The 13,637-nt window shown below is 26.7% G+C and overlaps 1 protein-coding gene across 2 annotated transcripts in view; it reads left to right on the top strand.

Annotated features, from left to right (window-relative positions):
* The window catches only part of LOC100201795 (kinesin-like protein KIF19), a 47,583-nt gene that overhangs the window by 7,269 nt on the left and 26,677 nt on the right, over positions 1-13,637 (top strand). For both annotated transcript variants that reach the window (XM_065803316.1, XM_065803315.1), the window contains exon 3: positions 150-257. In XM_065803316.1, the coding sequence (XP_065659388.1) occupies positions 150-257 (108 nt within the window). The remainder of the gene's footprint in view (positions 1-149; positions 258-13,637) is intronic.

The following is a 13,637-nucleotide window of genomic DNA, read 5'->3' as shown; positions in this document are numbered from 1 at the left end:
TAAAATTTAACTTTATTCTTCAACGAAGTTATTGCGAAACCATCGATGTTTGCAATATATCACTGCATCTATTACATTATTTATAGTTGTGGGAGTGGCTGAAATAGTGTCTAATGTTATATTAATTACTTCACTTTTTTTTATAATAGATGGTTTGTCTTGAAGATCCTACTGACAACGATGACCAAATACACGGAAACCGCTCCCGAGCAAAATCATATGTATTTGATCATGCGTTCGGTCCCAGCAGCACTCAGGTAACTGTTTAAAAATGCAATTATAATGTTTTATAATAAATCAGTAAAAATTTTATATAACATTGCTAAAAGATTTGAATAGTAATATACTTTTAAAGTAATAAAAACAAATTGAAAGGCTTAAATATAAACAAAAACTACATTTTTTAGTTTGTTTTTTAATTAAATAATCTAAAATACTTAAATAATTAAAAATAGAGTTTTACTGAGGCGGCTTCGATAATTCATCCAAGAAAATGCGGTCATTCTGCGGCAATTTTTTTCATGGCTATTGAACAAAATTTAGCTTAAACTCCATTATTTTATCACATTTTTCAAGTTTTTTTTTTGTTTTTTTTTTTAATTTTGTTATTTTTGGTGCCCCAAGAATGCCTAACGGTCTTGTCAAAGAGCACCGCGGAAGTGCATTTAACTAGGAAGTACACGCCTCCTTCCTTACCAAAATGCGAAAATATGTCGAGAGTTCGTTTCCAACCTGGATCTCCTGCTTCTAAGGCAAGCGCTCTAACCACTGCACCACGGGCACATTATCGAATATGCAAGTATCGAGGTGATTTAATTTTATAAAAATTAATTCTAATAAGGGTTAGTTTATAAGGCGGTTTCTTTTTCTGTATTCTAAAATTGATTTAATGTTTATAAGTCTTTTTTTTTAATTATTTTTACTTTTTTATGACCAGCAAACAAGCCGTGGTCAATTATTAGGGGCTTCTTTAAGGGCTTTTTTTTTCAAATTCAGGTGCTCTATTCGGAATTAGAGGAACTTTTTTTTTATATATTTTTCAAGAAAAAAGGGCTATTATGTCAGGGGGAGGGGGGGTCTGAGCCACTAGCCACAGCATTGTCAGCAAATGAAGTAAGCTTTTAAACTAAATTATTTATAAATTTTTGACCGTCTATATGGTTAAAAGTCTTTTTACCAACCAGTAATTGAGATCTTAAAACTTTTATAACTTTAACATTGCGTTTGTATGTAAAATCATTCACACTACCTAAGCAAGACCTCGCCTACGAGCGGGGTAAAAATTTTACGAACAAAATCTGAAAGTCATCACAGGTAGAATGTACAGCTTTGTTTCGAAATTTAAATAGCATTTGTTTAACTTTTAAGTTTAAGTCGACTAACCACGTGTTTCGCCAAATTCTTAGCATTTATCGTTTATGTTTTTTAAGGTAAAAGTTTTTTTTTCGTATCATGTAAATTGGATATATTTTTTTGTAAAACATGCAACGCTATAGTGCTTTAAATATGCAGAAAATTTATTAATGCCATAAATTAAGAATGGAAAATTATCAAAATATTCAAAGAAAATCTAAATAACTTTTTTAAAGATTTCTTATTAAATAAGTAAGCTTGAAAAAAATGTTTCGATTTGCCTCGAATAGGGATTTCGATTTGCCTCGAATAGGGATCTTTTATTTACTCATTTTTACTTACACGAGTCAATTTTTATCAAAAAGTAAATTACATAAGTAATTTTACACGTTTTATGTAAATTTACGTTTCCGTATAATTAATTTTTTTAAAACGACTTCTACTTTATAATGTAAGTTTTTTTATTTTCAAAAGTAAGTTATGTAAAAAAAGATTACATCAAAAAGTAATTTACTTTAACATGTAAAAGTACTCAATGCAACTAAGGGATAGAACAAACTCTTAAAAAAAAAAACTGATAATTTTAAACAAATCTGACTGGTTGTTAGTGGCAAACCGAACAACTTCTTATTTATAATTTATATATTTTTATATATAATTTGTGCAAACGAAGAATTCGTAAATATAGGCAAAATATGAAACGTCTGTTAGTTTTGCAGGAGATATATCTATATAATAATAAAGATATCTTGAAGTGTTTTTTTGACATTTTATAAACCTAATTACAAATTAATACATTTGTTGGTAGATTTATAAAAAATATGCTACTTTTAAAAGCAGTTGGAATGAATTACGTAATATATATTTCATTTTGCGCAGTGCTAACAACAAAAAGTATTTATTATACACAAGCAGAAAGCAACCCGTAAAACGGGTTATTAGTAATTAAATGATTAATAACCATGACTTAATATTTCATCTTAAAAAATATAATTAAGAACAAATTTATCAATAAATAATATTTTAAATTATATTATTGCTCCTAATCAGCAATGTCATTGCTTATAGTTAACGACATAAAGACAAAAAAGAACTTAACATCAGTCAAATCTGTCACAACGCAGCAGGTACCAGAAGAGGAAAATCAAGAAAAGCCTGCCAATACCTAAAACAGTGTTTCTAAGGCAGCATGTTAAAAAAAGTAAAAAAGACACGCAATAAATATTTATGAGCTTAAGAAAAGTTACTGTTACTGTTAACGACAGAAACAACATCGTAGCACAAAATAGCTATAACACAAATAAAAACTGGTTTTATTATGTAAAATACCAGCTACTCCTTAACTGTTGACTAATGATTAATAGAGTAAACTTTACATCATAAACTTACTAAATTAAAACCATGTTTCAACAGTAAGCAAGCTCATCAAGTGATGACAAATGCAACTAAAAAAGGACATAATTATATGTTTGAATTTTAAAAAAAGATTAAAATCATTTAAATTTAAGACTTATTAATTGTTATTATAAACAGTAAAATTTATACTTACTTTTGTTCTTTAGTTAATTTGATTTTACTTAAGTGTCTTAAGTAAAACCAAATCAAATATACAACACAATATATTATTAAAAAAAAAAATTAAAAAATTAAAAAAAATTTAAATCACCGAAGAAAAAACGGCAACAAAAAAGTTAAAACATCTTCACTGATAGAAGACATTTAGAAGCTTTTGGTTGTTATTTTTTCTTCAGTGTCTTCCAACACGTCAGTATGGATAAGCCTCCTTTTGAAGGAGGGCTCATCCATACCGCCATTACTATACCACTTTTTGAAGGACCTCTCCGAGAGAGGCCCTGGGTGCTGGGAGCGATAATTTCTGAAATGTTAACGAATCTAAAATTACAAAAGCTCTCAAATGTTAACGACTCTAAAATTACAAATAGAAGAATGTAATAAAAATTATAAATATTTGAAATTTTATTTAATCAAAATATAAAGCATAACTTCACCATTTTTACAGGTAACAAAAGGCGATGCTAAAGATATTTTTAAAAAAGTAGTAAATTAAATAGGGTTAAACATATAAAAAATTTTTTTTAATAAAAATATGAGTATAACGAGACCAGTTAAAAAATCTCATAATTATTAAAAATTATAAATATTTGCAAATTTAATAAAATATAAAGCATAACCTCACCATTTTCACCGGTAACAGAAGACGATGCTAAAAAATATTTTAAAAAAAAAGTGCATTTTAAAAAGGGTTAAATATGTGAAAAATATATAAAAATATGAGTAAAACACGAACAGGTAAAAAATGTCATATTTATTAAATAATTCTTTCACATATTTCTCCATACAAAAGATATAAAATATAAAACAGTCCTATCAGTTATGCTTCTACCAGACACTAAAGACAAAAAAATATACCTCAGAATAATCGATAAAATAATATTTACATATAAATATATAATTATAATTTTTTTTACCTATTCCCTCATTTCCTCCATAAAGTTGTCTAAGTAAGAAAAAAGATAACTGAAGCTAAAACTAACTAAAAATAACAATAAACTAAACCAAAAATATAAACTAAAATAAACTTTAAATCTTAATATCTTAACCTCAGAAGACAAAGGTCGGTTGTCCAGTTTTTTGTGAAAACGAGTTACATTTGAGACCTTTTTAGTTTTTTCAGTATCTACACTGAAAATAAGACTGTTATTCTATGACAATATAAAACAAATTTAGGTCAATATAAAAGGTCTGGTGTCCTACAGTGTTCAAAGGTAAAACGTCTGTTGTCCAGAAACAACTTTTTACTTTTTTTATTTATTTATTTTTTTTTTCTCAAAATTATATTTCATGTGCCTTAAGACAAATTAAATAAAAAACAAAAAATATTACATAAGTTTAACCATCAAGAATAAACCAATAAAGACTAATTATTTTACTATTTCCTCTCTCCTTAACAATTTCTAAAATGTGGCAACCGACCTTTGACTGCTGAGGTACAGATAGAAATGCTTCATTTATATAACTATACTAATCATATAATTTATACTTAGTTTTTGTTCCAACAGTGTTTACTTCATCATGATTAATTTGTTTATTTATTAAAATATTGGCACAGTCGTGACCCTTATATATGTATTTATACAAATATTTAACAGCCTTAACAGACATGCAAGCTTTAACATTAGTGTGAGCTTGATATTTCTTAGATAAACATGGGTCATAAGGTACTACTTAGTGGTTATTTACATCGTTACCTTTAATATTGATAACCAAATCATTATCACGAAGTCTATAGTGTGGATAACCATTATGAACGGCAACTATGTTAGCATTAAATTCTTTAGGATAGTTTTTGCTGCACACCCCACCTTTCACGCAGGGAGAATTTGGATTAAGTATGCCACATAGACTGTGAATCATGCAAGTTTTAACAACATTATAAAGATCATGATTGACAATCGGATCTAGAATTTCTGTAGATATTAAATTATTGATATCTTGTGCTGTTTCAAGTTTATCATCATTTGCCAAGTAAAGTATGATCATGTGGCGAACCAGGCTTTTGAAGTTTAATAACCTGGACATGTGTTACAACTTTCCCTACACCATGCCTAAAAATGTTATTGAGAAGGTTATTTAATTTGAGTTTAAATACTTGAGTAACCAAGTCAGGTCTATCATTTGCTGTCTGACCTAGATATAAATTTTCAGTTATCTCGCGCCATTTTGGGTTACAAGTGAAAGTAATAAAAAGATCTGGTTTACCATACTTTTTAATTATAGCCATAGTTCAAAGTTTCCTTTTAAAGCTCTAGGACTTTCTACATAAGTTGATGGCAAAACTACAACACACCTTGGTCTATCATTATGATCATTTCCAATGTTGTTTACATGTTTGTGTAAGGCATCATACTGCTCGCTTCTCAATTTGTTTTGGTTATTTCTGATGAAAGCAAGGCGCTGGCCTTCAATTTTAACATACGCATCAACAGCATATTGCTGAAACAGTTTTTTGCCATAAAAGAGTGAAAAAAATTGTCTAACTGAAAGTTTATAATTGTAATACTGAGATAATGTAACATGATTTGCTAACCAACCTCTCCTCATTTGGGTTTGAATTATTTGCTGCTTGCCAAGCAGCATATCTAGCATTTTGTCAATTATTAATTTCATATCGCATAAGTCTATATCTTTCATTTCTGGGATGATTATTTTTAACTCGCCTAACCAAGCTCTCCTCATTTGGGTTCGAATAATTTGCTGCTTGTGGAGCAGCATTTCGAGCATTTTGTTGATTATTAATTTCATCTTGCCTAAGCCTATCTCTTTCATTTCTGCAACGATTAACTTGCCTATTAACATTTCCATTTTCTAAACTAATATCTGCTTCTAGCCTAATATCATCCATTTAAACTTCCTAATATCATCCATTTAAACATTTTAATTGAAAGTAGTAACAAAAAATCTTAAACGAATCCTGAAGATTGTGATCTTTCCTATATAATTTTTTTTCTACTCTAAATAGCGCACACTAATAATTTTTATATATAACAAAACAGTCATTTAAAATAAATTATACAATAATCTTATGACTTTAAAAAAAAATATATATATATATCAGCTTGGAGATGTTTGAAAAAAATTAACTTAGCAAATAATAATAAAAAAATTATTAAAAACGTGTAATTATAATAATAAACATACTGCTAACAGAAAAAATTTTAAAAAAATGTTGTAAACCCTTTTTTGCAAACTTAAATATTATTTCTTCAAAAAAATTATAAGTAACGTTTTTTAAAAAATTCACAATATTTCGTTATTTAAAACTTTACAATATTTCGTTATTTATTTTGTTTTTCTATACCACATAAATACATCATCTGATAAATCTAAAATAAAAAATGTAATGAATAAGTAAATAAATAAGAAAAACATTACATACAAAAATTGAAATCGATGTACCTTATTGAGAAAAACTGTTTTGATTAACCAGAGTAGTAGTTGTAAAATATTATTATTTCATGTTAGCTTTTACAAAATAATTTATGCTGGAACATCATGATTCCAAAATATTTATAGTAAAATCATGTAGTAAACAGCGCTAAAGACAAAAAATCTAATTTAGATAAAACAAATGGTATACATGGCAAAATAATTTGTATTAGCTTTTAGTGAATGAATAAAAACAGTGATTTTTAATAACAAAATTACCTATTTATCATTTTTAACAATAGACACCAGCGAGAAGGTAAGCTAAATGTCTATCAACTCAAAAGATAACAAAAAAACATCACAGCAACAACACACAACAATAGCACACACCATAAGTTAATATAATATACATATAACATAACTTAAGTAACATAACATTCATATATAACAGAACATAAGTAACAACATTACGCAAAATGTTATTAAAATACATTATTATGTATTTTTAGAATAATTAATAATAAAGGCTCAAAAACACCTAGACTTAAAGCAGTAGCAGTTTGACTATAAACACTGTCGTGTAATCCTCTCCTATAAGTACATTACTTGGCTGGCAAGGTTAAAAAATCTTGCTCTACACGTTTACCAAGTCACAGCACTTTGAAAACATGGAAACAACATAATATAAACATATGTACCAACTATAAACACAATAAATGTGTTTAAATATGTATATAAGGTTAAATATATACCTTATATACATATTTAAATACATTTATAAAACAATTATATAACACACATTAACACATACACAAACAATAAAAAAAACAATAAACATGTGCAAACAAAAATTTTAAAAATGATGCAAGAAAATTTAAAAAGATTCAAAGTAAACAAAATATATATATATATATGTATATATATATATATATATATATATATATATATATATATATATATATATATATATATATATATATATATATATATATATATATATATATATATATATATATATATATATATATATATATATATATATATATATATATATATATATATATATACAAACAATACTCTTTACCTTCATTTTTTTTTTCATAAGAACTGTAATCCTCATAACAAAGTTTAACTTTTACATACAATAACATGTGATATGCCATGTCAGTGTTGGCACAAAATTTTAATTAATTTTTCTAAATTTTCTAAAAAAGAACAAAAATAGTTAATAGCATCACAGAAATTTCAAAGTAGTAATAACCAGTTTTATGGAAATAGCATTAGTATAACTTTTTTGTTGCATAAAAAATAATTAGGCCTCATATTTTCCTTCTAAAAAATAAAATAATAAAAATAAAATAATAAAAATAAATCTGCTAAAAAAAAAATAAAGCTAAAAGAAAAACTAAAACAAAAAAATTTGAACGATTTTAAAAATTAATAGGAGTGATCCATACTACTTTATATCTAATAAAAATGTAATATAACTATTCTCTATACTTACTTTAATTATAATATGATCTTAACCATGATTATTTATCTTAATAAGATTCTTTATGTAATATTTCTAAACTAATAAATAGTTTCATTAGTTCTGTTGGCACAAAATTTTAAAAAATAACTTCTAAAAAATAAAATAATGAAAATAAAACGGTTAAAAAAAAAAAAAAAGCCTACTAACTAAACGAAACTAACGAAACTAACGAAAAAACTAACGAAACTAACGAAAAAACGAAACTAACAAAACGACGTTAACGTTAAACGTTTCTGTAGCAATTATATTATAGATTACTGAAGCTATAATAGCTATTTGTATCGACTTAATGTTCAAAGATATAATTGTTTTTATAACAATAAGTTAAAAGTAACTTATGTTATTTTTAAATTATTGTTATAAAAATAAAAGAAACCCAATCTCAATTAAATTAAAAACTGATATAAAAACGAAACGAGTTTGAAAATGAAAGTAATTTGTTTATAGAGTTAACCGCCTCTGTTTTTTAATTGTTTACGCATTCCGAATGGAATAAAGTATTTTTCAAGATGGCCAAATGAGTCCCGAGTATTTCAAAAAATGATACTAAATACCGAAAGTTGTTTATTGAATGGGGCTAAAAGATTTGATTATTTATGCAAAAACGACTTTTGTAGAAAAATCAACATTACTATAGTTTATCTGAATCTAACGTGGCATTATTGTTAAACATACTCGTTTAAGAGTGGTATTAAAAATAATTATTTCAATTTTCATAAAAAAAATGTTTTTTTATGGATAATTTTCCCAAATAATGTCTGACTATAAATGTCAAGTTACAATCATTGAAAACAAACACTAATACGTGCTTTTATGAAAAAATCAAATCCATAAACTTATCTATAGCCAAGCCCCAAGGTACTTTATCCTGAAAACTACATCTTTTCTAAATAAAACTACGCTTGACGATTTAATATAGTCGCATAACTTTTACCAGATTATAATATTGGTTAAAATAATCTTTCTATACATACCAAATATGTCATTTTTGATGAAAAAACTTACACATAATGTAATTGAAAAAAGTTATATTTTTGTTCGGAAAAACCTGTACCATGCCTTAGTTGCATTGAGTAAGTCTCATTAAAAAGCTGTTTACTTTTACATTTGAAAGTTAATTTACTCAAACTGTTATTTACATTTACCTATAAAAGTAACTATTAAAAAAAAATTATATTATAAAGTAACTTGCACATGAAAGTAAATTACATTAAAGTAATATGTTACCAAATGTAAACTAAATTTACAAATAAAATAGTATTATTTAAGTAGGAATTTTTTATTTTATAAGTAAGAACAAATCTTTATTAAAAATAAATTACATAAAATAAAATTTAAATTACCTAAGCTTACATTTTATATAATTTGTAAAGTAAATTAAAAGTAATTTATATAATATAAGTAAATAAATTTACTTGTATTTTATAATTTTGACAGGATCTTGTACAAAAGTAATGCAAAAAAGTAAAACTTTAAGGCACTAACATTTAGTTTGCCGCAACATTTGATTTTCGCTGTTTTAGGTATTTCTTCCCAGTGAAGTTTTAAAATATCAATAATAGGTTTCCGCCCATGAATAAAACACTCTCTAGTTAATGTCCATGATAGTTTTAGCTAAAATAACCAGTCTCTGAATCAAACCGTCTCAAAAATGTTCGCTCTCTGGCCAACCATTCGAAAGGTCTGAAGTTTAGACAAAACTGAAATGAGACAGTTAGCAGAAGGCGCATATACCAATGGGAGACTCAGAAAGGGTAGTTTATTTGAAAGAAAAGTAATTGGCATAATTGTTGGTTCTTTTTTTCAAGTTTTTTGCGTATATGTATTTATTATTTAAAAACTAAGGAGAGAAAATTTAAATCTGTTTTGAATTATGGGGGCTATAACACCATGACCTGAAAGTTAAGGAGCCGCGAACTTTTTGAAAGGACACTTTATTTTTGTAAAGATTTTCTGCCACTTTATTACGAAAAAAGCCCACCAGCTAAAGAATATCCTTTGACTCTAAAAGTCTTGGTTTAAACAACTACGGTACTTTATATGGGTATGAAAAATTTAGAATTTTTTACATAAATATCTTTATCTGCGTGTAATATCAGTGGCCTAGCTATTTAAAGAGTTCTTTTGTTTTTTTATAAAAAAGTTATTGTACCAGAGAAACAGAAGTTGGGCACCTTGGCCATGGATAACTAATGACAAAATATACTTTGCTACGCCACTATGGAATATACATATAACACAAATTGTAGCGTAGAAACGAAGTATAAGTAGATAAAGAAATAAAAATTATGGTGATTAGAGCCTGGATACAAACATACCCTAAAACATTTACTATCTCTATCCCAAATGTGAAGGCAACAAATTGGTAACTCTTATTTTTCTTACACTAAAATTCAAAATTCAAAGGTTATGATCATATAAAGTTTACACCGAACCGAATAAGGTGGTTGTTTCAACATTTTCTTAAACATTCTAATGTGATATGAAAAGAATAGTTAAGTTTGGCACTTAAGTATGTTTTATTTACCAAAAGTATATTTATTAACCATAATCATTGGTTTTTCTTAATTATATTATTATTACATCTTTGAAATTACGCAAATAGACATCATTATATTATTGGTTACCATAAAGTCTTAAATGAGTTTAATATGGTTTTTAACAACACATTAAAAGACCTCATTTGTACGCAACTATTAACAATAGGGGAGAGTGGGGAGAAGTAGGACACGTAAATTTTTTTTAGGGTAATTGCTATACCTTTTTTATTTGATGTATAAACTGAACCAAACAAGTTTTTTCAAATCCCCTTAGGTTTCCAGCCAATTATAACTAAGTATATAAATTTTTGCTTTTAGAGAAACCGTGCCATTGCACATCGATTAAGAAACACTTGAAATTTGGCCAAAATATAGTTTTTTGAGTAGCGAAATTTAAACAACAAAATGTCGTATAAGCTTTTACATAGTTAATTTTTTTATAAAATCATCTTTTTAAAACCACGTTATTTGAAAATGGGGCAAGTTGGGGCAGCTAACTTTTTTTCGTTTTTAACAGAATGATACAAACTCTCTTTAAAAAAAGAATTGGCTTTGCGAAGGAAGTCTAAGGTAAAAAGTCCAAGCACTATAAAAATCAGTTTAAACTCAAAAAATTGCATTTTTTAAATACATTTTTTATATGATGTATTAATACATATTTACATTTTTTATAAATTAAGATAAATTTATCTATTACACAGGTCAACAAAAAAAAATTTTTTTTTTGTTGCCGAGCAAACAATTTGTTTTTTGTATAGCATTTCTCATTTTGATTTCAAATATGCAACTCTTTTTTTACCATCAGGTCAAGTTGTAAAGATATTTAGGTTCAAATCTTAAGTATTTAGGGTAAAGTCCCTAATATTGTCGAAAAAAAAGTTATTCAAAAGTATGTCAACCTGGGTCTCAAAAGAAGCGTATTTTCATAGAGATTTTAAAAATGTTATTCATTTGTAATAAAAATAAGTACTTTGTGTATTTTTGGTGAATAACATTCTGTTGACTTTTTTTTAAGAGTCTTTAGCATTTTTTCACATAATTTTTTTGTCAATAAATTTTAAGGAAAAATATTTATGTTTTCTAAAATCTCTATGAAAATACGCTTCTTTTGAGACCCAGGTTGACATACTTTTGAATAACTTTTTTTTCGACAATATTAGGGACTTTACCCTAAATACTTAAGATTTGAACCTAAATATCTTTACAACTTGACCTGATGGTAAAAAAAGAGTTACATATTTGAGATCAAAATGAGAAATGCTATACAAAAAACAAATTGTTTTTATACCGTTAGAAATATAAGAAACTGAAGAAAATAGTTAGCTAATAACATTGTTTGAATTTCGTCACTCAAAAAACTATATTTTGGCCAAATTTCAAGTGTTTCTAATAACTGTTCATTAGGGTAAAGTGGGACAAGTGAGAGTAGAAGTGGGACAAATAAATTCAAAACAACATTTTAACACAAATCATTAAATAGAAACTGATAAAATCATATAATCACCTAATTGACATAAAAATGTTTAAGAGCTTTCACCAATCGAAATAATCAAATGTTGACGGGAAGAAGCGGGGCATAAATATTTCTTTTTTCTGTCCCACTTCACCAAAATGTAAACGCTTTTTTAAGGTAAATTTCAAAATTAGGGCTTCTAGCGCACGCAGGGAAAGAAAGCAATTTCTGCTAAATAAAGGGGAAGAAGTTTAATTTTTTACATTAAATAACAGTATTTAGGCACCACTTCTAATTAGAAATTTTAGGCTGTCCCACTTCTCCCGCGTCCCACTTTTTCCCACTCTCCCATTAAAGTTAAAGTTAAAGAAGCTGTTGATTAAATAATTCTAATTGGTTTGGTGATAAAAGGAATCGCTGCATTTTCGAATTATAAAACCTTTTTACATTGCTTTTAATGTGGTATAGTACAACGCAATACTTGTATTTAAATCAATTTAAAGTTAAATCTTAATTTTTTATTTATATTTTCATGGATAACATTTTTTTTAACTATTTTAATTATATGTTAAAAAATAAAATTATTCAAAACTTCTGTTATTTATGCAATATTTCTTCTGTTTCAGTATGTTATTTTAAAAAAGGAATCATCTTTTTCTAAAATAACATACTAAAACATGAGAATTTGGTATTTCAGCTACATATATATTAATTTTTTAGATATATTCCCAAAAAATGCAAAATGCAAATATTGTCAAGTAAAATAAACTTATTAAATTCAAACTTTAGAAATGATCATCAATTTTTAATGACAAGTTTTTAATGACTTTATTATGTATGGATATTTAGGGGCTGGGAAATAAGACTATTTTTGTCTTCTTCTTGCCCCGGCCGTTCATATATTTTACAAAAGAAAAGTAATATTTTGTAACGGCAAATTTAGAAAAATTAAAAATTAAAAAAATCAAAAATTAACCACTGCATTAAAGAATGTCTTTTTGTAATAAAAAAAAAAATATCTTCAAAGAGTGATTTTTGGCTCCCTACTTCACCTTATACTATAAGATCGATGGTAGTTAAATTCTCAGATTCTGTAACAGCCGATATAATGCAAAAATTCATATCACTAAAAAAGCAAAATCAAAAGTTTTCAATAATGTTTGACGAATGGACATCACAAAATAGTCAGAGATACTTAAACCTAAATGTACATATGGAGGCAAAACATTTTAATCTTGGATTGATTCGAATCCATGGATTGTGTAATGCAGAATATTGCGCCAAGTTAATTCCAGAAAGGCAAAATATCTTCGATATTGACCTCCAAAAAGACATTATCGCCATGACCACTAATGGAGCAAGTGTGATGGTGAAAGTCGGTAAAATAATGTCTTGCTATCAACAACTATGTTATGCTCATGGAATGCAACTTGCAGTTATTGATATCTTATACAAGAAGAACAACAGGTAAGTCGAAGAATCGTTTACTACATATAAAAGTTGTGAAGAAAAAGATGAATGTAGTAACACTGATGATGATGAGGTTATAAATAAAGAATATGGTTTGACAGTAATTTTGGACCGACCATATACTGAATTGTTTAGCAATTACAAAGATCTCATGAAAAATACAGAAGTATATCCTATAAGAACACGGGAAAAAGCTTACGTTGATTCTTGATTGTATAACTAGGTGGAACAGTATGTTAGATATGTTAGAAAGACTTCATAGACAAAAAGTGTGTAATGAAAAAGTCTTAATTGATGTTGGTTCAGAAATTCGTTTTACCCAAGAAGAATGGTACCAAGT

The sequence above is a fragment of the Hydra vulgaris genome, chromosome 08, assembly GCF_038396675.1.
Source record: "Hydra vulgaris chromosome 08, alternate assembly HydraT2T_AEP".
NCBI lineage: Eukaryota > Metazoa > Cnidaria > Hydrozoa > Anthoathecata > Hydridae > Hydra > Hydra vulgaris.
The sequence above is the reverse complement of the archived record's forward strand: the minus strand, read 5'-3'. Positions and strand labels throughout refer to the sequence as shown.